Raw genomic sequence first — 27,772 nt, forward strand, 5'->3', positions numbered from 1 at the left:
TACGGTTTTACTTTGTCTAAGAAAACATGAAATCAGATGACATGTTTGCCTCTGTCGTAGGAAAGGTGAGGACTTGACATCTACAAGCACCGAGGTCCTTGCCGACTTTAACTATGCATTTTTTTTCTGATCTCCATTCCAACAAATAAGGAATCCCGTTCTCAAAGCAATTACCAGCAACGTAGGCAATTGCTGGATGAGAAGGATTTTTTAAATAGAAATAGAAGAACCATGTGGGAAAGGAAAAACCAAAGAAGACGGTTGAACGTCCTACTTTATCATCGAAATCCTTAAGACAGGTTTTTTTTAACAGAGGTGAACACCAGTGAAGTACCTGCATTGAATAAATTTTGCAAACCTCGGTGAAGAGTTTGGCCGGTTGGTTTTTTTAAACAAATACGCATAAATTTCAGACATAGTAAACATTCAACGCAACCGACCTTAACTTTTCCAACTGACCATCGGCTAAAAATAGCTGGAATTGAACGGTTTCAAAATAGACCACAGCGTACAAACCATAACATTTGAGAAAGAAATCGTGCGTTTCATCCTCAAATAATTAACAAGGATTGACAATCAAGGTATGCACACACGCACCCACGCACGCACGCACACACACACACACACACACACACACACACAATCTCACAATCAATATACATTTAAATTAATAAGTGTACTTAAGTTTTAAATGGTTGGTTAAAACAAACAAACTAATGTCTTGAACGAGTTCGAAACTAACTTCACATTTTATTAATATATTTCATAAGCTTTAGTAAGGCTTGCCTCGACCTGCTTATAACCCTGATTATGGTATATTCTTTTAGATTCAATTTGAAATAGTAGCTGTTTGAAAACAACGAGTATGCTAATTTACATAGTAATTTTTTTATTGTCACAAAACAGAATGAGACGTGATCTGGTCAACATTTAGGCTGAAAGATGGGTAAAAATTATGGAAAATATAATGGCATATTTTGGGAAGTAGCACCTATACATTTATTTATTTACATAAATTTACTTTTTAAATAAATATGTTTGAATGTACTAGCCTTGCCTCGCCCTGCTTATTAAGTTGGGGTACTTAGCTCCAACTAACAATTGCCCTTTTCCGTTAAAGTCAGTTTTTAAGAAATGAAATGAATTTAAGGTAAGATATTCCAAGGGATTGAATATCCCTGTCGATAGGGCATCAAATTTCTTGAGAGTTTAAAGGTAACTTTTCAAACTTTATCCGGCAGTAAGAGGATCAACCTGAGACAGCCCAAATCCAACACCATTCCTCCGCTGATGTTAAGAAATCCCTTGAAAGAAAAAACACAAGACGAAAGCAAACAAAAATACGGCTAAAAAATACTTATTGGCGAACCGATAAGAAGTACTTAACCAGCAATGGCCATAGTATTTCAATGATATGAATATAGGTTTTATCTTGACTTCTTAAAAATAAATATACAAACGAAAAGATAAAACAGTTGCAAAATAGAGTTAAAAAGAATGTACAATTATGATCATTACCTTTTCTTTATGTAAATCCTCTCACTCAACTGACAAATTGTGAAAAATAATTTTTCCTCAGCATGACCATGTGCCCTCATCATGGAAGAGAACATATGCCACCAGTTAATTTCCTTTGTTTTGTATACATTTCTTTTTGTTGTTAAAGAAACATTATTATTATTATTATTATTATTATTATTATTATAACACAACATAACCTACGCAACTGCCCTGCAATAGCTAAGAAAGGGCTTTGGTGTCTAGGGAAAGCATTCCTAAGCAATACAGAAGACCTAGAGAGCTCCTGAGAAGAATTTTATTCTTTATCAAAGGATCAAATTTTTTTCAGGAAATCTATAGCAGAGATCAATCTAGATGAAAGTTTGGGTGGAAAATGGGAAAATCCCTTCGACTCCAAATAATTGGAGGAAAACTACTACATTGCCCATTGAGTCTTCAGTCCTTTTTAAAAAGATAGTTCCTTCTCACAGTAAGTTGTTTTCAACGATCCGTATTTCGAGCTTTTGGCTGATCATCAGGTTGTAGAACTCCTTCAACCTGATGATGAGCTAAAAGCTCGAAATCCGGATCGTTGAAAACAACTTACTGAAAGTAGGAACTATCTTTTTAAAAAGGATTGAACATCGCACTCATTCCACCATTCATCATTTCTATTGAGTCTCCAGTTCCTCATGAAGGAACTATTTCCAGTTCTGAACCACTTCCATCTTCTTCTGTTTTATTGTGTTGTATGCATACTGTTGTGTGCTTCTTCACTCTCATTTATACTAAGAAGTCCAATCACGGTACTAATTCCTGTTTCATGTAGAATCTAGGCCCTGTCAACAGACATCCACTTCCACATTTACGTCGACCCCTGCAAGTCCCCTAGTCCCTAGTCCTGGGACCCCTAGGATAAATATTCATGACAGACGTTTGTTCATTTTTTACAATCGCTTCAGATCTCTCATTTTTATTGACATGGCCTTGAAAGATATTGGTATAACGCTATAGACTCTTACTAATCGATTTTATCTACACCAAAGATTGTACCTGATGGTTTTTCAATGTAGAGTTACTCCACCCAATGTTGCATTGCAGTTCCTAGGAAAATTTATTAAGTAACAGGTACGTTTGATAACGGAGTAATATTCAAGTGCTAACTGACAGAAATTTGATGGTTAACAACTAAAAACACGCGGATAGCATTATGCATTTATTTAATTCAAATCCAAGGGCAAACTATCTAATAACCTGTTTTTCGACGGTTGGATAAAATCGAAAAAGGCCTTCAGACCACGATTATATTTTTCAATCTGGGTTTAAGGCCCTTCTGGGAACAGGCGGAGAATCAGTAAGGAGATGAAACGGCCTTATTTATCCTGGAGGGCCAAAGGGTTTTTCGGATATCTAATCAACCGGTATCGTTTCGACGATCCGTCCGGAAAAAAGTAAAAGTCGTGCTGCATTGCTAAAAATCGGATTGAACGCCAGGTGAATGTATGAAGGAGCGTAACACAGGTTAAATGCAATAAAGGACTTCTTTGTAATAACTAGCACTACTTCAAATCCGGTTACGAAAGATGACTACATTTATTTACACGTGGAAAATAGAGAAAATGAGTGAAGGTATATATCAGGTTGCCTACGTTATTGAGAAACCAACGGCCTTTTCAACTCCTTCATACACCAACCCCATCAGTGGTGGACACCAACCCTACTACTATTGCATTGAAGGTAATACTTCTTCCTACATATTTACTAATGTTCAAATTCAACTTATCTTATCACTTTTATGTAGCTCTTAATTCCTATTCATCTTTCATTCCTCTTCACCACCTTAAGGAAGTCTACTGGTACAATGCTGATCTTCCCCTTCACCGAAATACCAAAACCATTTTATTCTCTCATGGCATGGCTATCCTCTTCCAACTCAGATCCTGTCAAAACCTTTCGCTCTTTTCCCCAACACCTACACAGCCCGAATACACGGCTTCGTGCGAAGAGAATCAGCTAATGAAAACAAACTCGGCCAAGTCATCACCTTTAGTCCGCCTTTATAATACAATACGACAAACGAAGTTCATTAGTTAATACAACAGTACGAGGAGTTTTTATACATAAATTATCGTACAGTAGACAACGTTTCTAAACTAATTAAAAGAACAGAACAAAACTTTACACAGCACACTGCACCTATATGGACCCAAGAACAAACCTAAACGACCCCTATGTCCATGAACCATGACAAAGACGATACGCTAAATCCCATGTAAAATTTCTCAGCCTAATCCATTAATAAATATCTCCCGTATCTTACAAAGCCTAAAACCCAGAGAGATACCAGAACTGCCAGTGGTTAGTTTTATTTTATACAATATACAGATAAATTAGGGAACAAAGTACAATACGACATGGATAACAATCCGTCTGTCGGTAGTTAACTAAAATGAGAGATAAAATGAAAACAAATCAAAAGAAAATTACCACTAAATACTGCCTACTAGTATTCATTTTATATTGATACATACAATTATATATTTACTTTTTTTTGGGGGGGGATTCCTTAAAAAGCTCTCACCAATTGGATTGCTGAATCAGGCATCGTGAGCGTAGTATGGAAGGACTTTACAGTTCCTTCGTTTAATGTCTGGACAAATACAAGTCGGGCAAGGCTAAAATCCGTAAAAAAATATTGCCCAATTTGCTAAGTTATGTGATGTAAATGTAATCGTTATTAAAGATGTGGATAGGGGCGTCGGGTTCCGGGTTCGAATCCAGCGGCCCTGCATTCGAACCCGACATACTTACAAATGGGCTTTTTCAAAAACACCGGCACGATATAACCTCTGCTGTTGCGAATCTCCGTTATAAAAAATAATAAAAAAAATAAAAAAAATTGTAATGCATTGTACTTGGTACCGATTCATCTCCTGGGGGGGGGGTTCATATCTTCCTGGGATCAATACTACTTAGCTAACGATATCTCAGGGATTATCCAAATTTTTACCTGGCTCATTAACTAACGAAAGCTCAGCTAAGTGGAAATTTATTTTTAAAAAAACTATGTACACTTTCACTTTGCAGGTATCGGTTGACACTCGATACTAGTATTTTTATACGCAATTCATTTCTTTGGATCGTTTTACATATTCGATTATTAACGACCTTTGAATTCTTTTATATCCTTTTTTTATAGAATCGAGTATCAATACGAAATCCCTGCTGTTGCTGCTGCTACTACTGTAGGCCATTACCTTATTGATCTTTCGAATATATTTGCATTTACACTTGAAATTGTTAAATAATACAACCATGTACTTTTTATTCAGCTAAAAAGTGTTATAATAGAAACTTGAAACATCGCCTATTCTTTAAACATTAGTATACTTCAATCCACCTGCTCGGAAATTTATATATCAGAAAGGAGGATATAACTTTTTCAGTTTTCCCCTGAATGTTCGACCGCTTTCTAAAAACTCTCACGGCTTTTGCGACGTCCAATTTAATATGCAAGACGTTTACTTCCTGCTTCTTAGACATTAAGTGTATAAAAGCAAAACTTTTTTCAATATCAAGTAGGCACTATTTATATTTGAGGGTGTCAAACTAAAGTACTATGCTACACTAAGTATTTTCGTTCGTCCAACGGATTTCTGATCAATTAAGTTTTGTGAAACGATTAACGTGAATTCTATGATGTTAGGGATTATAAATCCGCTTACCGAACGAAAAATTTGTAGTACTATAGATATGAGAGGTCAAATATTTTGGAAGATTTAGTACGGGTATCTTGTTTCCATTCATAATATTTTGGGATACATTTAGACTTAAAATCATAGTAGGTACATCAATCAAATTTGGAACTGTGTTCATATATAATATCAGCCCTTAAAAAAGCGTTACAATAACCAAAAATATCCGCTTAATACAGATAGTGTTGTAAACTTGTATGTATTATACATTAATCCATTTGTTTAGTGGTCTAATTGACCATATTAATTATTCTTTTTATGTAAGATCTTGGTTGAGATGAAAAAGTTAGTGTCACGAGCGGGATTCGAACCCATCCAGCCGAAGGTCGTGGGTTCGAATCCCGCTCGTGACACTAACTTTTTCATCTCAACCAAGACTTACATACAAAGACTAATTACTTGTAAATATTGCTGAACTATGATGATTTGTGACACTATTTTCGTGGCTTTATTACATCAGATTTAAATTTTGTCAAATATTACAACTTTCCTGTGCATTAAGTTTTAGTTCATTGAACTTTCATTTTTCTGTGATTAGAAAACATTGTTTCTTGGGTATCTGATATAGAAATGTATGATTTTTTAATGAAATTATCAAGTTTGTTGTATGTTAAACAGTGATACAGAATAACATTAATTTTTCATATAATTTAAATCGCTTGATTCCATGCACACAAAAACATGGTTGCAAAACATAACAACCTAAAAAGGGTCAATATTACTAAATGAAGAAGAAACATCAACAAGATACATTTGTACAACCACCAAGTCAAAAAATAATTATTCGTCCGAATCTTTGGAAAATATGAAATTGTGCTCACCTGTTGAATCCACAATCTGAGGATGTTGGCTTTGTGAGGATCGGGCGGAGGCGGGAGGACGGGATGCGCCTGAAGAGCACTGACGAGACGCTCCGCCGCCAGCTCAACACCTCCGGATGTCCGTTCCACCCCTTCCAGTCCCACTCCTGAGACAAAAAAAAAATAGTTTAACATTTATAAAATGTATAAACAAAAAGAAGTTTTGTTTTGTATTTTAAAACACATGAATCACCGTGGCAGATTGAGAAGACAGTAGGGAAGTGAACAACATCGCGAAGTATAACATTTGAAGAGAAATTTTTTAAATTTTAAGTAAAAACATATAGGTTTGAATACAACTATACAGTTATCATAATAAACTTGGAAAGAAATTAATATGCATCGCCTAAAAGAAAGAAACAAAATCTTCAACCACTACACTCATGAGCAATCCAAATCTATTCGACCACTGCTGACAAGTTATCCCGGACCAATCTTGGTTCATTTGAATAAGCCGGATCGCCAAATTTAACTCTCTTAACATTGAATCGACGTTGAGGTCACAAGAGTTCCACGATGTGGAGAAAGTTTTATTGCCCATTGTAAGCAAGTTGTTCCTTCTAATTTCTCTTTAACTTAATAACTATAACATACATTTAAGAATGTTTTCTCCAATACTCTAGGCAATAGGACTAGCTCGCACTGAATTTTAGCCGTGACAAGAGAGCCATTTTATGTGTTTGGAGTGCTGGAGGTTGATGCCTTTCGGTAAAGACTACGAGGATCACAACCCAGTTTTAAGAAAGACAGATTTGTGTTTGGTAATCCTATTTGCTTCTTTGCGGTATGCCTCTCCATGGCAAGGTCTGCCGATCCTGCAGAAAGGCGCTTTTTCTGCATATCCGTCATGGTTTTTTACATGGCCCTGTTCATATGCCAGCAGTTTGATTCTCCCGAGTGGGTAAACCTTTCATTGTTCTGATTTGATGGATCATGAGCGTATTGCTTGTTTATCAAGCTTATCCGTGATTTTGGTACTATTCTTAGTCACTTGGCACAAAAGTCAGAAGGACGTTAATATATCTATTATCAAAACGTGTAGCTTTCCCTGTCTATCCGATTTGACAGTATTTCTGATGATTATAATTGATTAATGTCACGTATACCCCTAAAAGTGCACTTGAAGGGTGAACTCAATTCAAATTTAACAATTACAAAAACTAAGGCAACGTCACAGTTGATAAACAAAAACGCCATCAGAGTAACGAAAACACAGATTGTCAACTCGAAGATGGTGCTGGAATGCATACGAAAAGCTGACATCAACAGTAATAAGAAACGCACCGCTGAAAATGTGCGAAACGTAAAAACGCGTCAGCCAGACCACCACAGCAAAGATAAGATAAGCAGGTTGATTGGTTACGACCAAAATTGCAGGTTCATCACCCTGTAGATAAAATGAATAAATCTCATAAATAATTAAACTGGTTATAAATAAGTAATTAGAAAGGAGCATCGAAAGCTTCCATACCTGGACAGTACTAAATGGAATCCTAAAATGCGCTGATTTCACCAGTATAAACTCGATTATATACTTTTATGTTGAAATTTAAAAAAATAATAATAATTGTAACCGAACAACCGCTGTAAGTTAAGTTTTTATTTTACATTTTGAAAAGAGAAAAAGTTTTAGTCGCGCAAACCTCAAATTAAACTGCTCTAAAATGAAAGGGATATTGCCAATTTTGTAATATTTCCTTTCCCGAGCAATTTTATTTCATTTTTATTATAAACGGAATTAAGATTTATTAAAAATTATAATGTTTTACTGGAGGAAAAATTAATTAAGGGATTTTATAAAATAACAAAATAAAAGGTTTTAATTCCATAATTTTATTTATTGGAGACAAGATTTTTTAAACAATATTAATACCGTGTATAATATCCTTTGTTAGCTAAAACTTCTGTGCACCTGTTAGGCGTACTGTTAATACGGTTGTCAATAATTGCATAAGGAATTTCACTCCATAGATATCCGAAAACTGAACAAAAAGCCTTCTCTACAAGGCATCCCACATGTGCTCAATGGGATTGAGGTCTGGAGACAATGGGGGAAGGGGCAGATGAGAAATTCCCAGATTTTCTAAAAATTGATGAACAACTCTGCCTCTATGAGGTCTGGTATTGTCATCCTTAAAGTAAAAATCCCTGCCAATGAGATCCCCGGTTTGAGAGATTTCTAGAGCATTGTAAGTATTCCCTAGCTCGGTAGAAAAGCTGACTGTGCAACGCATACCATATGTGCTTATTGGGATTGAGGTCTGGAGACAATGGGGGAAGGGGCAGATGAGAAATTCCCAGATTTTCTAAAAATTGATGAACAACTCTGCCTCTATGAGGTCTGGCATTGTCATCCATAAAGTAAAAATCCCTGCCAATGAGATCCCCGGTTGGAGAGATTTCTAGGGCATTGTAAGTATTCCCTAGCTCGGTAGAACAGCTGTCTGTGCAACGCATATCATATGTGCTTATTGGTATTGAGGTCTGGAGACAATGGCGGGAAGGGGCAGATATGAAATTTCCAGGATTCTAAACATTGATGAACAACTCGGCCTCTGTGAAGTTTGGCATTGTCATCCAGAAATCGAAAATCCCTGCCAGTGAGATATATTGAGGGATGTATTTATCGATAATTTCATGGACATAACGGGCTGCGGTGAGGTTGCCTTCAACAATATGGAATCCAGTTCGTCCTCCAGTGTAAATCCCAGCTCAGGCCACTACACCGCCTCCCGCAAACTGCACTGACGGGAACACGAATGGGGCATTGTACGCATTCCCATCTCGGTACTCTTCGGCGCCTGTTGTCACTATACAGACAGAAACGCGACTTATCAGTAAACATAACAGCATACAAAGGGGTGTTCGCTTCTAGGCGCACGCTGCACCGTATTCCCCTGAGTTGCTGGTGGCAGGCTGTTGCTGCGGGTCGTCCCAAAAGGGCATACGATGTGAGCTCAACTTCCAAACGATTACGAATCTTGTGTGGCGGGCACTATGGAAAGGGTTCCGTCCTGCAGCAATAACAATATTTCTGTCGTTCTTAGCGTCGTAAAGCACTGAGATTCACTACCAGGCCTCCTATGGCACTTCCGGTACCTCGGAATCGGACTAAAGCCCGGGAGACCACCCTCTGGCATACGCCAACTGCATCTGCGATATCCAATCGCCGGTGACCTCGATGACTCATTCTCACAATAATCTTGAGGACTTCTGGTTCCAGATGATGTCTTTCCATGGTTTAAGATAAAGAGAGTACAACTGGATTAAAATGGAGAAAAGGCGAAAAGAGGCGTTTGTTTAGAAACTGAGTTATCTTCATGTTAAGTACACTTAAGTAAATCCTTATTAAATATGAGGATTAACATGTGCTTGTTTTTAGTTTGTATTTTCTATTTTGTTTTATCCAATTAACAAGAATATATCGGTTAATTTAATTTAAAATAATATAATAAGAATAAAATACAAATATCCCTATTCTATTTTTGAGCAGTTTACAAACCCCGACAGGTCTTTTTATACCATATCGCTGTTATCTTCGATTGTTATAGTATTCTTTGCAACTGCTAAATAAAATGTCCTACTATAACTATCGAGGATGTCTATGTTCATTTAAAAAAACTAAATGCAAGCTGGAAGGCATTTTTTCCAAATCTAATTCTTGGAGTAAATAAAGAAGCCAAACTCCAATATATTGGAAAGAAGTGATAATAGGAAACTGTTATTGTCTGTAACATTTATGAAACAAACACTTTCGCGCTAATTGCATAGAAAGTGAAATCGTTTAAGTCAGTGTGTAAATTGATGATAATCACGTGGGAAAACGTTTTTCCCCTTTACTTTTTGAACCGGCCTGGTTATTCAAACGGCCCCTAATTGGCCGATGCATTGAAGAGGATTTTTTTTATTATATAAAGACAGATTATATCACGTCTTCAGTCCCTCTCTGCAAGTAAGTTCTGGCCGTGCTTAATTTTCGCAATGATAAAGCCCCCCGGGAGATTGCTACGGCTCAGATATGAAAAACCTTTTTAAATAACTCGGGCAAAAGGACAAAAAGAGGGGTGGAAATGTCTGAAGAGCCGGAAAAGTTTTAATTATTACCTAAGAGAACCATCCCCGTTTCGGGTAATTAGAGGATTTTCCGGCCGATTTCTCCGAAGTTTCTCCTTGCAAAAATCATCGCGTTATTTCTGTTAAAACAGAAATGGCTCAGGATAGACTTTCCAAATCCTTTTGATCGCAATATCTGATTGATCCATATCAATTTTAAATAATGTTAAATGCTATTAAAATTGTACAAATTAGGTGTACATGCAAATTTCCATGCGCTAGTGTGTTTAGGAATTCACAAGTTTGAGAATTAGTTTAGTTCTTGTTCGTGAATTATTCCTTATAGTTCGTGGTTCGATTGACCAAGTTACTTCTTTCAATTAATTATTCTTTTTATTTAAGGTCTTGGTTGAGATAAAAAGGCATTTATATCTCGGCCAATGCCTTACATAAAGATTAATTAATTGAAAAACGTTATTCGGTCAATCGGATCACGAACTATAATGAATTTAATATATAAAATGAAGAATATCTTCTCGAAAGCTCTCCGTGGTCATTTCATTTGTCGCCGAGAATCAAATAGATTACAAAATGGCAAAAAGGAGGGAAAATTCGAAAGGTGGGGTTGAGATTGGAAGTTAAGTGTCCGAGTGGATCGAATTAACGACAGCTGAAGTGGTAGAGCAGCGGCGAATTTAGCCGAGGATCGTGGGTTCAAATCCCGCTCTTGACACTGACTTTTATCTCGACCAATGCCTTATATAAAGATTAATTAATTTTGTGATTAATCATAAATAGTGGAAATATTTAAGTCAAAAATAAGCACAAACAGAGCGAACAGATTATAAAGTAAAAGTTCCATGTTGGATACCTTTTGATGGAATTGTATTTTGTCCTGCTTTTGATATATCTTTTCCTCAATTTAATAAGTTTCTTTTTATTATTAAGCATTATAACACGTGATAAGTAAACCAGAGCTTTACCGTAAATGAGTATACGAAATACCACAATTGTAACGTAAACAAGACAATTCCTCATTGAATCTCTTACAGCAATATTTGGTCCTTTTTAAAGGATTACGGGTAAATAAAACCCAGATAAAATCTCCTACTTGTTTTTATAATTGAATGTTGTTGTTGTTTTGTTTGTAATTAATAATATTTTTTCTCTTTTTTATTATATTTTTTATTATAAGAACCAGGGAAGAAAGAAATGGGGAAGAACGAGAAGAAAATTAAAAATGAAGGGGAACTGTTTTTCCACCAAGTACCTCATCAACGATCACAAAGTAGGTTTTTATCATCATTGTAAATAAAACATAAACCAAAAATAAGGAATAAGAGGGAAAGAGGAAGCGTCCATTACGTTTGTAGGTTATTAAAACAAGAAGTGAAAAAGCAGGAAAAGAGAAAGAAATGAAAAATACGAAGGATAAGGAATCGACTCTTACGAAAGTCCCAATTAGAGGTCATATCAACCCTCAGGGTGCGGTGTTTTTAGGGAAAAAAAACATTTGTAAGTATGTCGGGTTCGAATCCAGCGGCCCTGCATTCGAACTCGGGACCATCACCTCACAGTAATGAGCGCCGTGTCAACGCCTAAAACCGTTGCGGCCACCGACGCCCAAAACTTTTTCTTTATTATAATTTTTTCCCCTATCTAAGTAGTACCTAATCCACCAAAGACACCTACAAACAAAGATAACGCACAAGCACTAATAAACAGACTTGACTTCGCAGAAATCACAAATAACCAATACTGAAGATGCCGGATCGCGTTAGATAGACTAACACAGCGGGGGTAGGCAGACCAAGATCGGTAACAATAAAATTACAAATATATGAACGCTATAATGACAAAAAAGTGGCCTAGACTTTATTTCTGATAAATTTACTACTTTAGATATTGTCTTTTTGATTTTATTCGTGAAAATGCTTCATCTGAGGAAAAGAGCCTTGAATATCACTTTGGTGCGGGGTGAAATTTCATTTCTCGCTTACTACCGCCACTTGAGGCTTAATTTCATTTATTAATAGCGAGCACATGACGCCAACACCTTGCCAGAAGGTACTATCGTCTTCGCGTCCTGCCAATTTTAAAGGTGTTATTAGTGTAACCCAGGCTTAATTCACTTTTGTGAAAATCAATTTGATTACATGTCCAACGGGTCGGGTTATTTTAGAGAGTTGACCATTTCGCGTCGAAAGAACAACAGGACCATTGTGATGGCTCGGTACTGAACGAACTTTTGACAGTTTCAGCGAAAACCGGCCCCACGAAACAATGCGTAAGTTAGAGGAGAATTGAAGGAATAGGACGAAATAGTAGAAACTTTAAGGCATCAATCAAAATATGTTCTAAATAGATCATTAAAACAGACTTAGGCAACTTCATTATTATAATTAATATAGTTTCCATTTTCCCATAACAAAGTGGCTATGACAAAACCGATTCAGTTTTATCTTGTGTGAAATATTAAATGTACAAAGATTTTAAAGAAATTACATTATTAAAACAAAAAATGAGGAATAAGAAAGAAAGAAGAAGCGTTGTTTAAGGTTATTAAAATAAGAAATTAAGAAGAACGAGGTGTTAAATAAGGAAAAAGAGAAGAGAATGAAATACCAAGAAAATGAAGAAGAAAGGAGAAGGATAAGAAGAAAGAAAAGGAGAAGAACGAGGAGGAAAATTACGACAAAGAGAAGGAGTATTTAGTAAGTACCACATAGACTGTTACAAAAGTGGCAATTAATGTTTTTTCTCTTTATTTTAACAAAGAATATTAAATAATTATTTCGGTTTTTTAAAGGAGGAGAAATTTAAAAATTAAACCACAAACTGGCATAATGTTTGAGTTTGTGAATATTCGGAGATCGTGAGATGCGGTCTCGTGTGACGTAGGTTTTAGAAAATCATGTTCTTTATCGTGCCACGTTTCGATCTTTATTGAGATCATCTTCCGGGTTCAAAATGTTTGTTTGCTGCGTAATTGTGCCATTCTTATGTGTCGTGTTGAAAGTGCCACGACACACAAGAATGGCACAATTACGCAGAAAACAAACACTTTGAACCCTGAAGATGATCTCAATAAATATCGAAACGTTGGCACGATAAAGAAAATGTTTTTCTAAAACCTACGTCACACCCGTCCGCATCTCATTATCTCCGAATAATCTTCGACTAACAGTCACTAATCACCACACGTTTGAGTTTGTTTTATTTTATTTTAAAGAAATTCGGTTTCGCGTTATTGAAATAATAAAATAAGTAGTAGTAGAACAAGAAAATGAGAAAGAGGAATAAGTGTTTCCCCCACAAAATATTGCATAGACTCTAAACAAAAATACCGAAGTAGGCAAATTTATAATTATTTATTTTCTTAAACATTAATAAATATACTGTAATATGTATATAGTAGTATTGGTAAATTGACTGAGGCACCACATTACCGATTTTTTATATCATTATTTCAGGGTCGCTATAATACAATTTTTATTTTTATTTTTGACTTTTAACAATAAACAATGTTATTCCTGAATAATTAGCTTAAATATAATTAAAGCTGACTTTTCGAGCATATTTTCTGTTAACTACCATATTCAACAACATAGCTCTCGGGTTTACAAAAGGAATGCCAAATGTACACGTTCAAAAACATTTTACTCTAGTTCAACAGTATTGTATAATTAATTAAAGGGATGGCTAAACATTTTAAAGTTTATCTGCTAAACTTTTCACTTTCTTTTCGATAGACTAAATTTGCTGATCTATGTCTTTGCAAACCCTTGTTTATTATGCTCTGATTTTCTGAAGGTATTATGAAAAAGATGAAAACAAAATGACTGAATGACAGTGAAATTCTTTGGTCTAAATTAAATTCAACTTAACCTGAGTGAACGTTGTGTATTTGAGCCAAACATGAATTAACTATCTCCTGTAACAAAATTCGAACGTCGTCCAAAAAAGAGAGAAATTTTACGAAACGCAAAAAATCCTTTTTAGCCCATGGGAAAACGCCTGATAAACCTACAAAGGAATAATGGCTTCCTATAAATCCCTCGAGGAGGGAAAGACAGATTGGGAAGAGAGAAAAGGCACCATTTAGTATTCCCAAAAGCTTAGAGGAGATCCTCGACAAATTGTTTCATTTGATTCTGAAAAAACAAACGAGCCTAATTTAGAAGTCGAAAAGATGGGCCATTTGTACATAGTCGTGTGGTAGCTAGCGTTTACTACTCTGGTAAAATGAAGTCGTGATGATATCTTTAACGTGGAAAAAGAAACGGTCGCCATGGCAATAATATTTCAGTATATTACTTTCAGAAACAATGATAATAGTATTAATTTAATTGCTTTTGCGTGCTCAAACTAAAATTTATTCCTAATAATATACAACCTATTTAATTATTTTCAGTTCTTTTTATAAAGTAGAACAGGTTTTTCACCCAATTAAGAATCGGTCATGTAAGGTCGATACAGACACTTTTGGCTAAAGCTGGCATACATGTCCAGTATGTACAGAAAGGTTGCTCGATGTGTCCCACCTAATTCATTCCTTGGCTCCATATAGAGAGCGTGTACCGATCTCTGTCGATATGAGAATTGTGCTTGGCACGGCAGCAAGTATTTGAGTCAACTGTTCCGCTTTTTGGAGGAAACAGGGCTGTTTCGTGGTGTACAGATATTTCGTTCTCTTTTGTGTATATTGCGAGTGAATGTATTTATTAGCAAGAATGTGTAGTGTGAATTGGCTGATGATGGAATACTGATACTTCACAGACCCTCAATTATATTAGTAAGAAATAGTATGAGTACAGGATATCATACCTTGGCTCCATATAAAGAGCCGGGAGGAATATCTCGCTATATGAAAATTGTAAATATTGTGCTTGAGCACGGCAGTACTGCTTGGAACAGTCGAGTAAGATTGGGGTCTGACCCCGAATTGCCAAAACCCGAAGCAGCGTAAGCTAATTCTTCACATTCATATATGTATGTACAGAATCAATTATATTTATTCTAATTATTATTAGAATTAAATCCATTATAATTATTGGACTATTGACCAAATTATTTCTTTCAATTAATTATTCTTTTTATGTAAGGTCTTGGTTGAGATAAAAAAGTCAGTGAGACGAGCGGGATTCGAACCCACGATCTTCAGCTAAATACGCCGCTGCTTTACCACTTGAGCTATCGTGACTTCTTGAAATCTGAGCTAATAAGCCATGAAAATTATGTCAAACATCATCATAATTCAGCAATGCTAATTATTGTTTTTATGTAAAGTTTAGGTTGAGATGAAAAAGTTAGGGTCAAGAGCTGGATTCGAACCCACGACTTTCGGCTCGGTGGGTTCGAATCCCGCTCGTGGCACTGACTTTTTTATCTCAACCTTACATAAAAAATAATACATTTATTCTATATTCGGGTTTTACAGCCACCCATATTTTTTATGTATACAGACAAACATATACTACTTTTTAAGGCTATGTTTCGCAATTTTGCGATCAAAAAGATGTTCAAGTGTAAAGCAATAATGAACTGTGTTATTTCTCATTTTATTGGTGAAGATGGTAAAATCTAGACAGTATTTTTAAGTTTTGTAATCCCTGTCCTACTTGGAATGTGTATTCATTTGACAATAGGTACTAATCTTAATTTGATTGGGTAAAGGCAGTTAACTAGATAAAATATATTTTACTCTTACGGCTTTTTTTAAATAATGATAGAAATTAGTTGAACCGAGGTGAACAACGACAGTTGATTGAAAATGGATCATCTCTATAGGTTTCTTAGTATTCAAAGGCGTTCCAGCCCACTTGATATCCACTTAATTTCGTTTGATCTTCAGTTAGATTACTAAGCAACTTCGTAATTAGCATCAGCGTTGGAAATTTAATGTAATATACAAATTTTATATGTTTGTCCTATAATATCAAGTAGAAAGTTTGTTTTTCTCAGTGAAGGGAGAAAGGCTGGGATGAAGAGGGAAACGTCATAAAATATCGCACAGGCCATAAATTTCCGTTTATAATGCGTGCAAGGACGGAAGTAAACAATTTAAATCCGTCCCTCAATAAATCCCACGACCATATCGAAATATAAACAATATCCCTCGGATCAAAGCTCGTTTACTGCCGTTTAAATTTGAATCCGCTTTCATTGCTCAGTCGGCAAATATTTGGCGTAACTTCTCAACCCTAACAAATCTACCAAGTAAAGTAACAATTTTATAGGAGTTCATTTGTGCAATTTTGCATCCTATACAAGGCGGAAAAAACATGCAAGAATAACACGTGAAACTAAAGTTTGTTTAAATAATATGTCCTCTCAGCGAATACGTGTGACTTATCACGCTTTTCTTTCTATAAAAAAAAAACCCCACCAAAGATGCAAACACGACCTCATAACATTTCATTTAAACCCACAGCACCGAATATTTATCTGCACTTTATAAAAAAGAAATGTTCTTGGAGTAGAAACGAGAATAAAAGTGCTGTCTCACCAGTATGATTTACCCTTCTTGGGTATTGACCCGGCCCTGGCTGTGTATGCTGATATGTCAGTGGGACCTCCCTCGCTATCTCTCCTCTTTCTTGTCGGTGAGACAACAAAGAAAGGAAAACAAAGGATACATGCACAAAGAACCCGTGCAAAACCGTTGAAAAGCCCAACTTTATAGATTATTGTCGATGAATTTATAAGACAGATGAAAGGGTTGTAAGTCATTTAAGGTTTATCGTTTATTTCGTATTTACTTAAAGATTCACGATGATCTGTTTTGCCGGGTGAGTATGTCTGGATTCGCATATTGAATAAGCCGTTTTCTAAACAAATAAAATTGATCTCTTTAATGTCCTTAATAAACAAAACGAAGATTGTTCCCAGAGAGTATGCTGTTAATAAAAATCTACTGTAATGCATATCTCTCTACATAAATTATATATTAGAGAAAAAGAAAGAAGTAGGGTGGGAGGGAGAGAGGGAAAGAGAGAATAAGAGTGAGAGAGAATGAGATTGAGAGAGAGAGAGAGAGAGTGAAATTGAGAGAGAGAGAGAGAAATTGAGAGAGAGAGAGAGAGAAATTAATATAGAAAGAGAGTGATAGAGAGAGAGAGAAATTAAGAGAGAAAGAGAGTGAGTGAGAGAGAGAGAGAGAGAGAGAGAGAGAGAGAGAGAGGAGAGAATAGTATAAAGTATCAAATAATTCAAAACATTGCCTTGTCAAATTATAACGACTTTTCAACTTTTGATCTAAATATGTTAACCATTTAAGTCAAATAAGCTCAATTAAGCTAAGCGACACGACGACAAGTTGGTCAAATTATCCAGAATGTATATTATTTATTTCCTACATTTACTTTCCATTTCCTACCTATAAAATTTTTGATTAAAGAAGTAAATATAGTTATGTTAAATATAGTGGACTAGGTAAAGGTGAAAATTACGTCAGACAGTGCCACTAAAGTACTCCCCCTCTTTTTTAACATGGTCAAAGTACAAAAGTAGTCTTAAAAAGCTGTCACTAAGCTGCCTTACTCTGCCTCCAACGCATGTGAATTACATTAGTACATTTTGTTTACACTGCTATTTTAAAAAAACACTCCGGTTTTAGTTTTACTAATCCGAGTATGTGAGAAAGTTTTGTAATCGTGAGGAAAAGCATAAAAGCGCTCTGACTTAACGCTGCAATTCGTCGAGATTGCAAACATTGTTACCGCATAGTCAACATAGTTCCAAGCCCCAAATGACCCACCCCTTATTATGAAAGCGAGTAAAAATATGCTACCACTCGGAAACTTTGCCATCTAGGTAAATTAATTAACAATAGTTTAAATTAAATACGAAATCCAATAAATACTGGAATAGAAATAAGTCAAAAGTATTTTATCATAGTTCTTTTTCAAAACAATATATCCTAGCTGAAAAGAATTACTTTTACAGCAAAATTAAAATAAAACGAATATTTCGCTCAGTCCAAAGCCTCGTTATCCCCTCACTCATTCCTACCTTTTAGTATCACTCACATTTTTTATCTAAATAATTATATATTGATGTGTAGAGATTAGTGACCGTTGATCGATAATTATTCAGATATCGTGAGATGCGGTCTGGTGTGGTGTAAATTGGCACTCTCAACACGACACGCAAGGATGGCACAATTACACAGAAGACAAACACTTTGAGCCTCTCAATAAAAGATCGAAACGTTGGCACGATAAAGAAAATGTTTTTCTGAAACCTACATCACACGATATCTGAATAATTATTATATATTGAATTGAAATTGCTATGTGGGATATGAGAGTGAGTAGCTGTACAACTTTTTCCTCACTCACTCATTCAATCTTTCTATCACTTCCTCACTTTCTCTCTCTCACTCACTCTCTCTCTCTCTCTCTCTCTCTCTCTCTCTCTCTCTCTCTCTCTCTCTCTCATTATTATATCTGTCAAGTATTCAAGCTGTTATAGTGTATTGCATGTTATTTTGCACAAATTTGTAAGTGCTTTTCAGGATTTGTTTGCTAATAGATTTATTACAGTGTGTAATGAGGTGATAACAAATTAATTTTATATGTATGAAATCTATATACTATTGTTAGCTAATTTTGTAATTATATAATTTTCTCTCTTTATTGATTAGTTAGAGTTAAATGTGAATATTTCTTTTGTTATTATTACTGTTCCACATTCAGCTTAAATTTTCTATATTTATTGTTGTTGTTTTTATTATTAGATATATATGATCATCTAGAAGTGCATGTATGTAAGTTCAAATTGTAATAGTTCGATTCTCGTTGGGTGTAAGAAATGTCAACTTGACAACTCTGGGAGATTGGTAAAAAGAAATCGTTTATCAAATCCAATTAAATGAAATCTCTCTCTCTCTCTCTCCCTCTCTCTCTCTCCCTTACCTCAATCTATCTATCTATATTTATCTATCTCTATCTATCTATATCTATCTATCTCTATCCATCTATCTATCGATCTCTATATATCTATCTCTATCTGTATATCTCCATCTATCTATCTCTCTTTATTTATCTATCTATCTCTATCTATACATCTATCTTTCTCTCTATTTCTCTATCTCTATCTTCTATCTATCCATCTCTATCTATCTATCTCTATCTATCTATCTCCATCTATTTATCTCTATCTATCTATCTGTCTCTATCGTCTCTCTGTCTATTTATCTCTATCTATCTAACTCTATCTATCTATCTCTATCTATCTATCTATCTCTATCTAACTATCTATCTCTACCTTATCTATCTATCTATATTTCTCTCTCTCTCTCTATGTCTACCTCTCTTTTTCTACTACACAACTTGAATTATGAAATTGTAATAATAACAGAAATTGGTTATGTCTGGAATACAGCTTTTTCTGTACATGTTTTAAATAATTCCTGAAAACATTCATAAACCACTGCTTTCTAAATGTCATGCATTTAAACACGTTAATCATGCAAAATTAACAGACAAGTGCATTACAGCTGAAAATACCGTCTAGATCCAGAGATCAATTCACGTGTGTGAAGGATGCGTGCAACGTATTCTCAAAAAATGGGGTAACGATACTTCAAATTCTAAGTGTAAAGGAGAAAATAAGCCAGCCACAATAAGCGGGCAAAAGCCGGATTGCAATTATTCTAGTCTGCCAACTCTTCCAATTGTTCCTTTGTCAAGCATTCCATTATTACCAGGGGGGGAAAAGAACTTGAACGACTAGACAATTGAGGGCATTTGATCGTCGCATGAATGTATTACTAACTGTTCGACAGCACGTTTGTTAATTATCTTTTTCGCATTTACTTGTTATGTTACGACATTCGTAATTAAATTTACTTGTTCAATTGCCTATTAATTAATTGTAAAATGCCTCGTGCATGTCAATTGATTAATAACGGTGCGCCTTATGATCATTATCAATAGTCTAAGAATGTCATATGATAATATTTTAAATTATAATTGATTTACTATAAAGGACTGGTTTTTTTTCTTCCCTAGATGTAGTTTTCAATAGTTGCAAAAGATATATTGAGTTTATTTCAGTTTAATTTTCGCCTAATAGAAGAAAAAACGCGTGAAAATTGAAAATTTACTTAATAAGACTTATTACTGCTTAGTTAAAGAATATTTACATACTTGCTAACAAATTGGAAGATTTGAGAGTAAATAGTATTCTAACAGGCACAACCGGATGACTAAATGTGCTGCATACTTTCTAATTATCCAACATTGTTCAAATACTTAAGTTAAGCCGTCGTGCTTTGGAAATTCGGTGTTTGTTCATCTACTGCGTGTAAAAGGTAAGTAAAAATTAAGAGACACTTGCGCGACAGTAGGACAAACTAAATTAAAAAAAAACGACTTTTACTAGTAAGAAGCAATTGGTAAAGAATAAAACTAAATTAATTGTTACGATTTTAAATATAGAACTCCTTTGCACGTCAATGTTTGTTTGTCAATGCAGTTGTTGACTCACCATTGAGGGCTGTCTTGCACACGCCTGCCAGGGCCGTCTCGACCGAGTTCGTCGTTGAGACTTGGTCGCAGAACCGTATGCACCACCAGCCGCCGGGCATCCAGCAACGCTGATCACGGCACCATTTCACACTTTTCGGAAAAAGAGAAAAGGAAACGTCACAACTTCAGAAAAACCACAGCATCACAGGCGTGAAGACACGATCGAGAGTGAAGACAGTTGAAAGTTTTGAGTGTCAATTATGATTGATATGCTGATTTCTCTACCACAAATGAATAAAAATAAATTTTAAACAAGATTAGAAATCTCAAATGAATTTATAATAACTTAATTTAAAGATCGTTGTGGGCAAACAACGTTTTAAATAAGATCGAGAAAAAAATTTAATACAACTCCATAAGGATGAACTGGTTAATTGTAACACCAACTTTTCTCAACTTTAATTCATTAATCAAAATAAAAATAAACACTTTTATTCAAGGGATCAACAAATGAAACATCAAAATGCGCAATTTCTTCGCAACTTGTTTTGTCAATTCCAACCATTTGGTCAGTGAGATTAGCTTCACATTCATCCCATTTATTCTCACTGGCACAAACACATGAATGTAGATGGAAAAATACTCCGCCAGTCTGGTAGGCCTAATTTTAGGAAATGACCACTGTGCAAAAAACAATCACTATTGTGCTCGTCCTTAAATTTTACACTATTTTTTCGCAACTCTGAATTTATCTTGCAGCCAACCACTGAAAGTTGACCGTACAGATATGGCATAATATCAGGGTTATAAGCTGGGTGGACCAAGAAGGCAGGTAAAGCTGCCATTTCTGCTTGGGCTGATCATGAACGGTTGAGCATTGCTTAAACCCAACCCGCCAAAGACCGAATTAAAACATCATGTACTCTGTCTAGCTGTTGAGCAAAAAGCACAAAATCATTAGTCTTGTCGTCTATGAAAAGGGACCACTTTCGCAGTTTTTGAAACACGACACTAATTTCTTCCATTTCAGCTAGTTCGGACCTTGCTAAACTCTAAAACTGGATTCTTTTGGTTTCAAGAAACACAAGTCCATATCCGCGGCTTTTGATTTCATTCAAACCTATCTGGACAGATCCTCACTGAAGATGGCGCAATGCCAAAATGAGTTCGATTCAAAACTAGCGAGAGACAACCAGTTCTACAAAATAGAGTGTAACCCCGGTCTAGTTTATTCAGGCTGCAATTGTAAAATAATTAACAAATCAACGGACGCCAGATAGACTTTGACTATCATCGGGTATACGTGTTAGCGGCCAGAAGATAGCTCCGAGTGAGTCGGGAGGGTTCGCTAATAACAATTAATTTATGTACTACAGACAATTTATGAAAATGGAAAACAATATAAAAAATAAAGAAGTGTGATGGTTTAACTAATTACAAAAATTTACAATGAGCAAATAAAGCAAAGGTACTTATCCTAACTTAATTTAATCCTTACACATATGAACTAGTCTTTTAATTTTAACGAAAGTGAGCACTCGCTTGAGACGGGAACCGGTAAATCCGACTCTACGTAGGCGAGACTATGGTAGCTTCTTTATTTCGGGTTACACACGAAGAGAAATCTATGATTTTTAGATTTGCAAAAGGTTAGCCGGATCGGTCAATTACTTCCTCTATCCACGAGTTCCGGCTGACACCTAAACCTTGGCATCTAAGCTCTCCGACCCTAACGCTTTTCGCTATAGTTCCACTGGATCCCTTATCGAAGCGATACTGCCCGTGCTGACTGGCTACTTCCATCTCTGTGCATGGATTTAATTGCCCGGTTATAAGAGGTTGTTTGCTTTTAAAACTTCAAATTTTCTACAGCACAAAGCTCCAGTCAACTGCAAAGAGCTCGATGAGCACACATTCACAATACCACCAAAGGCGATGCATAGCCGATGCCTTCCATTTCCAAAGTATTGCTCTTGCTACACTTCCTTGCCGTATTTCATGCAGTATACCTTTATTACAGTTAATAAAATGAAGATTGAACACTGGGTTAATAATTGCGTCCACCGGCCATCCCGGTTTGTGATGTTATTGAAACGCGTTTCGGCTTTACGCCATGTTATTCACCGAAAAACGGGCCCAGTAAGATATCAAGTGCCAGTTAAATATGTGTTCACCGACAGTCAGATCAACATCCCCCACCCGAAGATCGGTTATTTAAATTAATAATAATAATTTAATAATTAATTAATTTAAGATGTTGAGTATGAAGCTAAAGAGAAGCAATCACAGCTAGTTACACTGCAGAGATCAAAGTGCAAAACACCTTCATCTTGGGGAAATAACGGACTTTGGGCCTACGTAAGATATTTTTAAACACATGTTTTCATCGATTATGACACTTCTTCAACTAAATTGACCTATTTCGGACTTTGTAGCAAGTTGGCCCTAAAAGGGGTCGACTCGCTGTTTAGCTTGAGTCGATCAAACACCAAAGAAAATCTGGCCAGTTTTCTAACAAGGAATATATTGAGATTTTAATATTTCCTTAAAAACTTATAGTTTCACAGACAAGAACTTTGGAAACAAATTAGGAGCTTATGAAAAATAAAATGAAACTTAGATGCCAGAAGATGATCAGCTTACATGTATGAGGGCTAAACAGTACGCAATTCGGGTTATGATTACTAAGTTAACTAAGTTGCCACGTACGTAAAGAGAGCGAAACGGTTTTTGTGATTTGCTTTCAAAGCGAGAAGATAACGATCCATTTCATACAAGATTAGCGGGGGTTGTGAGCAAAGCCTAATGAAACCTCCATTATCGACTTCTAAGGGCGTACTTCACACAAAGAAAGTCGTGTTAAGTTTAGAAGATTTACCGTGAAACTCGGCGATACGGTCAATTTCATAAGCCGATTATGAAGGTAAAAGCTGAGCTGCTTGAAAAGAGAAATGAAGTTGCAGGTGCTTTATTACATTTTCGTTAATGACGCGGTGAAAATTGTTGCTTATTCGGGAAGGACCCACCGTACTTTTCGTTTTAAAGGTCTAATTGCTCAGATAAAACAACTTTTCAGCCAATATAAAAAGAAACAAAACAAAAATAGCAGAAAATTATTAAAAAAAGGCAGGAAAAATGTGACATTAATTAAAGATCATTTCAAAACATCCAACAGGACTTTTGGTAACTAAGTTAACTTAGTAAAAATATGTCAAACTATTGTGTCGTTTAACATCCGTGATTTAAACTATAAACGTTATAACATAAAAATTATGATCACGATGGTAGGATTTACTAAATATGATTTTAAAACAAATGTAAACAAGTTATATAATGGAAAATCGGCAAATAATGAATACCATTGCGGATATTGTATCTGCCATCTGAGTCAACAAGAACTTAACCCAGTTTTCCGCAGTGTTCCCCCATTTCATCCGACTCGTAAGCCATATGTATTACAATTTATTAATCATAACATCGACCGGTCCATTACGATTCAGCAGAAAATCGATTTATAGGTGTGTGATTTTGAAAGAAGCGTAAAAATTTGACCCTTTCAAACCCTTCCGCTTTAAATGGACAATTATGGAAGAACTATTGAAGGGTAAGGGGTGCAGTATGATAGAAGCGTGTGTAATTAAATTCCCCAAGAGACCAAGGAGGGTTTAATGGGTGGTAAAATGGAATGGGCTCGTCCGGCTCTGCTCCTGACCTATTTACGCCGACACGACACCATCCGGCCCAATTCTTAAACTACTCACAAATTGGACTTATCAATATGGAACTGAAAGATTTTTTTTTTATAAATTAAATTCCCCGTTGTTGGACCATAATGTCAAGCTTTCAAAGTTAGCGTTGATAAAAGATCAATATTCAGATTAAATTCGGGGGTGGAAAAAAGCCATTTCCAAATTTTACCCCTCTCCGATCTGATCGTTTACAACCAAATCGCCAATAAATAAATTTCATTAGCAAATCAAGGAACCGTAATTGTAGGATACACCGCAACAAATTAAAAACTAGAAATGAATGGGTGTATGAAAAAAAAGCTGATTTTTCAAATGCATGAATATCAATGACAGTAAATACGAATATTCCATTTCGTATCTTAAGTGTGTCCAAATTTTAGTCGTAAATGATCCTTTTTAGAAATAATGAATGGTGGAGCGAGCGTTTTGTTCAGTCTGTATAAAAAGGTAGTTCCTACTCAAAGTAAGTAGTGTCAAGTCTTACTGTAAGCAGGAACTATCTTTTTATAAAGAATGACCATTTTGGTCAGACCCAACACTGAAGACGACGGCATGCCGAAACGCGCCTGACAGAACCAAGATGCCCGGCAAGGAGCAATTTATTCTTTAAAAGTGTTATTCAAGCTTGTTTGTAAACGTTGAAACCTTGGTTACTTGTTAGGTCCGCCTAAACGCGCTGTTTTTTTTGTTTCTTTAATTGCGTTGAAATTAAACGCGTTTAACGATAACAAAAGAAGCAAACACAGATACAAAAAGTACCATCATACAGATGACTCATCACTTTTAAGGACATTATAAAGTAAAAGGAAGACCAAGGAAAAACCAGGAAAAAAGGGTCCCGGGTTCTATCCAGTGGCCTTGAATTCGAACCCAACATACCAACATATATTTTTTTTCAAAAACACCAGGACCCTATCTCTGTGTTGCGACGTCAATAATCACATACACAGAAAAAGAAAATAACAAACTCGAACTAAAAGCAGCAATAATAACACAGCTAGATTATTAAAAGGAAGCGTAAACATAACCGACCTGCCAGGCAATAACGGTGTTCATATTCACGTGTCAATGTGGAGACAATACATTGGACAGACTAGAAATTAAAAGATCGGTTCAGAAACATTTCTGTTCCTTCCGAGTCAAAGAGCGGACTAGTAAACTTATTGGATTTAGGTACCATGAGGACACCCATTGGCGGCCTTGGGCTCTTTTGGCATACCAATCTACCAAAAACGTATATCTATCAGACAACGGATAAAGAATAAGTCCTAGATTCAATGGGAATATATTCCAAGGCATGTGAAAACATTCGTCGAAGGACCATCCTAGAACTTATTAAAAGCTTGAATGCAGACCGGACATTACCGACTCCGGACGCATAGACTCAGAGTGGCTGTGCTGATATTGCCGGGAAGAGGAAGAAAAAACAACGGAAAATTTCGTCTGTTGGTGCGAAGGCCTATGCAGGCTGAGATTCCCGGGGCAGGAAAAGCTAAAGGCTGAATAATACAAAGGGAGTCTTTAACAAAGCTTTGAGATCTGGTAAATGGTGATTGTCACATCGTAAACTAGTGTTGGTTAATCGTAAAGAAGCTCTAATCCAGAAGGACGTTCTTACAAAATTCCCCGTCAAGGAAAGTTAGATCTTTATGGGATCGAACTCTTGTCACAGCTGCCTTACTGTCCCGACCTTTTTCTTTCAGAGTAATGCTTGTTTTTATCCATGGCCGGTTTTTCGGTAACTAACGCGGCGACCAACCCGGTTTTTGGTAAACCAAGTGGCGCAGCGGGTGGTATTGATTTTTCACATTAACTTTAATTTATATTATAGAAAGAAATATATCAATTTTGTTTTGAATGTTTATCGACCTGAAGGAAATTAAGTTTGGATGGTAAGATATTCTTTAGAGGTAATATGACATCAAGTGCTTTAAAAAAAAGTTCAATCAATAAAGATTATGATTGTAACGTAAGGAAGAATACTGACAGAATTTAAGGATGGATTACATATACTGAGTTGGAAGAAGTTATCAGTCATTCTCAAATATTAACAGCTTACACCAAAACTATTTAAGATTAATTGTCGTAAAACTGAATTACCATAATTCTCCCAATTACACCAGGGGTCGGCTCGAACTTTTATTAAGTGCCTAATATTAAGTAGGGACTGCCGCAGGCACTCCCAGAAGGACCTTCTTCAGATAAATTGGCCTGTGAGACTCGAGACGTCCCCTTTTCTTATTTCGGAACGGCACGTGAAGCATCCTGAACGGAATAAAAAAGAAATAGCATTTCATTTTTTTCAGGTTAAAACCCAGTTTGCGGATATAATATGAGATGGGCTGCTGGATAAAGCGTAGGCGCAAAAAAAATTTATATCCCCTGGATACGTCTTGTGTACATAACTGGCGAGGATGTTTGCCCTGGTGGTGGTACTCACGGGGCGGGTTCCGACGGTTTTTCTCGCCGGGCGTAAAATATTGCCCTACCGGGGAGGGGGGTGCAAATGGATGTTTGCGGTCAAAAGAACTTAATGGTGTTTTGCAATTTATTAGGGAAAGAAACACCTTGAAAAAAAAATCCTATATCGGTTGAAAACAACCAAGAATTCAAAATACAAGAGTTTATCTGCAGAACAATTAAGAGCTCAGCCACAAAAACTTGTTAACTAAGATTCACCATAGTAATCATAATTAACATGAATCCATTTATGTTTTAGTGGTCAAATGACTTCTTTCAATTAATTATTCTTTTTATGTAAGGTCTTGGTTGAGAAAAAAAGTCGATGTCACGATAGCTCAAGTGGTAGAGAGCGGCTATTTAGCGAAGGTCGCGGGTCCGTATCCCTGACTCGTGACACTGACTTTTTTTATCTCAACCAAGATCTTACATAAAAAGAATAATTAATTAAAATAATTAACATTCATCATCAATTACAAATTTAAATAATTAAATAATATGCTAACAAAAATATTACTCAATTGATGAGGGCGGATCCAAAAACCAAGATTAACAGCGAAAATAAAAAGACGAACTGTGACAGATGTGAATTTTATCGAATATAAGTCGAGCTGCGGAAAAGACAAAAGTTTATCACCATCACATCAAAACAACTTATTAAATTAATTATAAAAAATTTAATTTGTATGTTATATTTGATTTTCCCTTTTTGTTTCAAAAATGTATTCACTATTGCAACTAATTAATGAACTTTTCTAAGTACTATTTTGTTTTTTCTTCATATCCAGTCTTAAATCAGCAAGTTGGAAACACATGACGGATAAAATCCGAACTGGATTAAGCACACATCAACACGAACGAACGCCCTCGACCAAGGCTTACCATGGGATATTTATGGATTTCTTTAATCCGAGTAAAGC

At 35.8% G+C, this 27,772-nt stretch overlaps 1 protein-coding gene across 5 annotated transcripts in view; it reads right to left on the minus strand.

The window, feature by feature from the left end:
- The window catches only part of LOC106669791 (liprin-beta-1), a 137,223-nt gene that overhangs the window by 62,713 nt on the left and 46,738 nt on the right, over positions 1 to 27,772 (minus strand). For 3 of the 5 annotated variants that reach the window (XM_024225982.1, XM_024225985.1, XM_024225962.1), the window contains 2 exons: positions 20,663 to 20,793; positions 6,077 to 6,222 (listed from right to left, as the gene is read on the minus strand). In XM_024225982.1, the coding sequence (XP_024081750.1) occupies positions 6,077 to 6,222; positions 20,663 to 20,762 (246 nt within the window). In that variant the 5' untranslated portion in view covers positions 20,763 to 20,793. The remainder of the gene's footprint in view (positions 1 to 6,076; positions 6,223 to 20,662; positions 20,794 to 27,772) is intronic. The other 2 variants (XM_024225978.1, XM_024225980.1) reach the window with 1 other exon arrangement.

The sequence above is a fragment of the Cimex lectularius genome, unplaced genomic scaffold (genome assembly GCF_000648675.2).
Source record: "Cimex lectularius strain Harlan isolate CLEC.00 unplaced genomic scaffold, Clec_2.1 scaffold76, whole genome shotgun sequence".
Classification (NCBI taxonomy): domain Eukaryota; kingdom Metazoa; phylum Arthropoda; class Insecta; order Hemiptera; family Cimicidae; genus Cimex; species Cimex lectularius.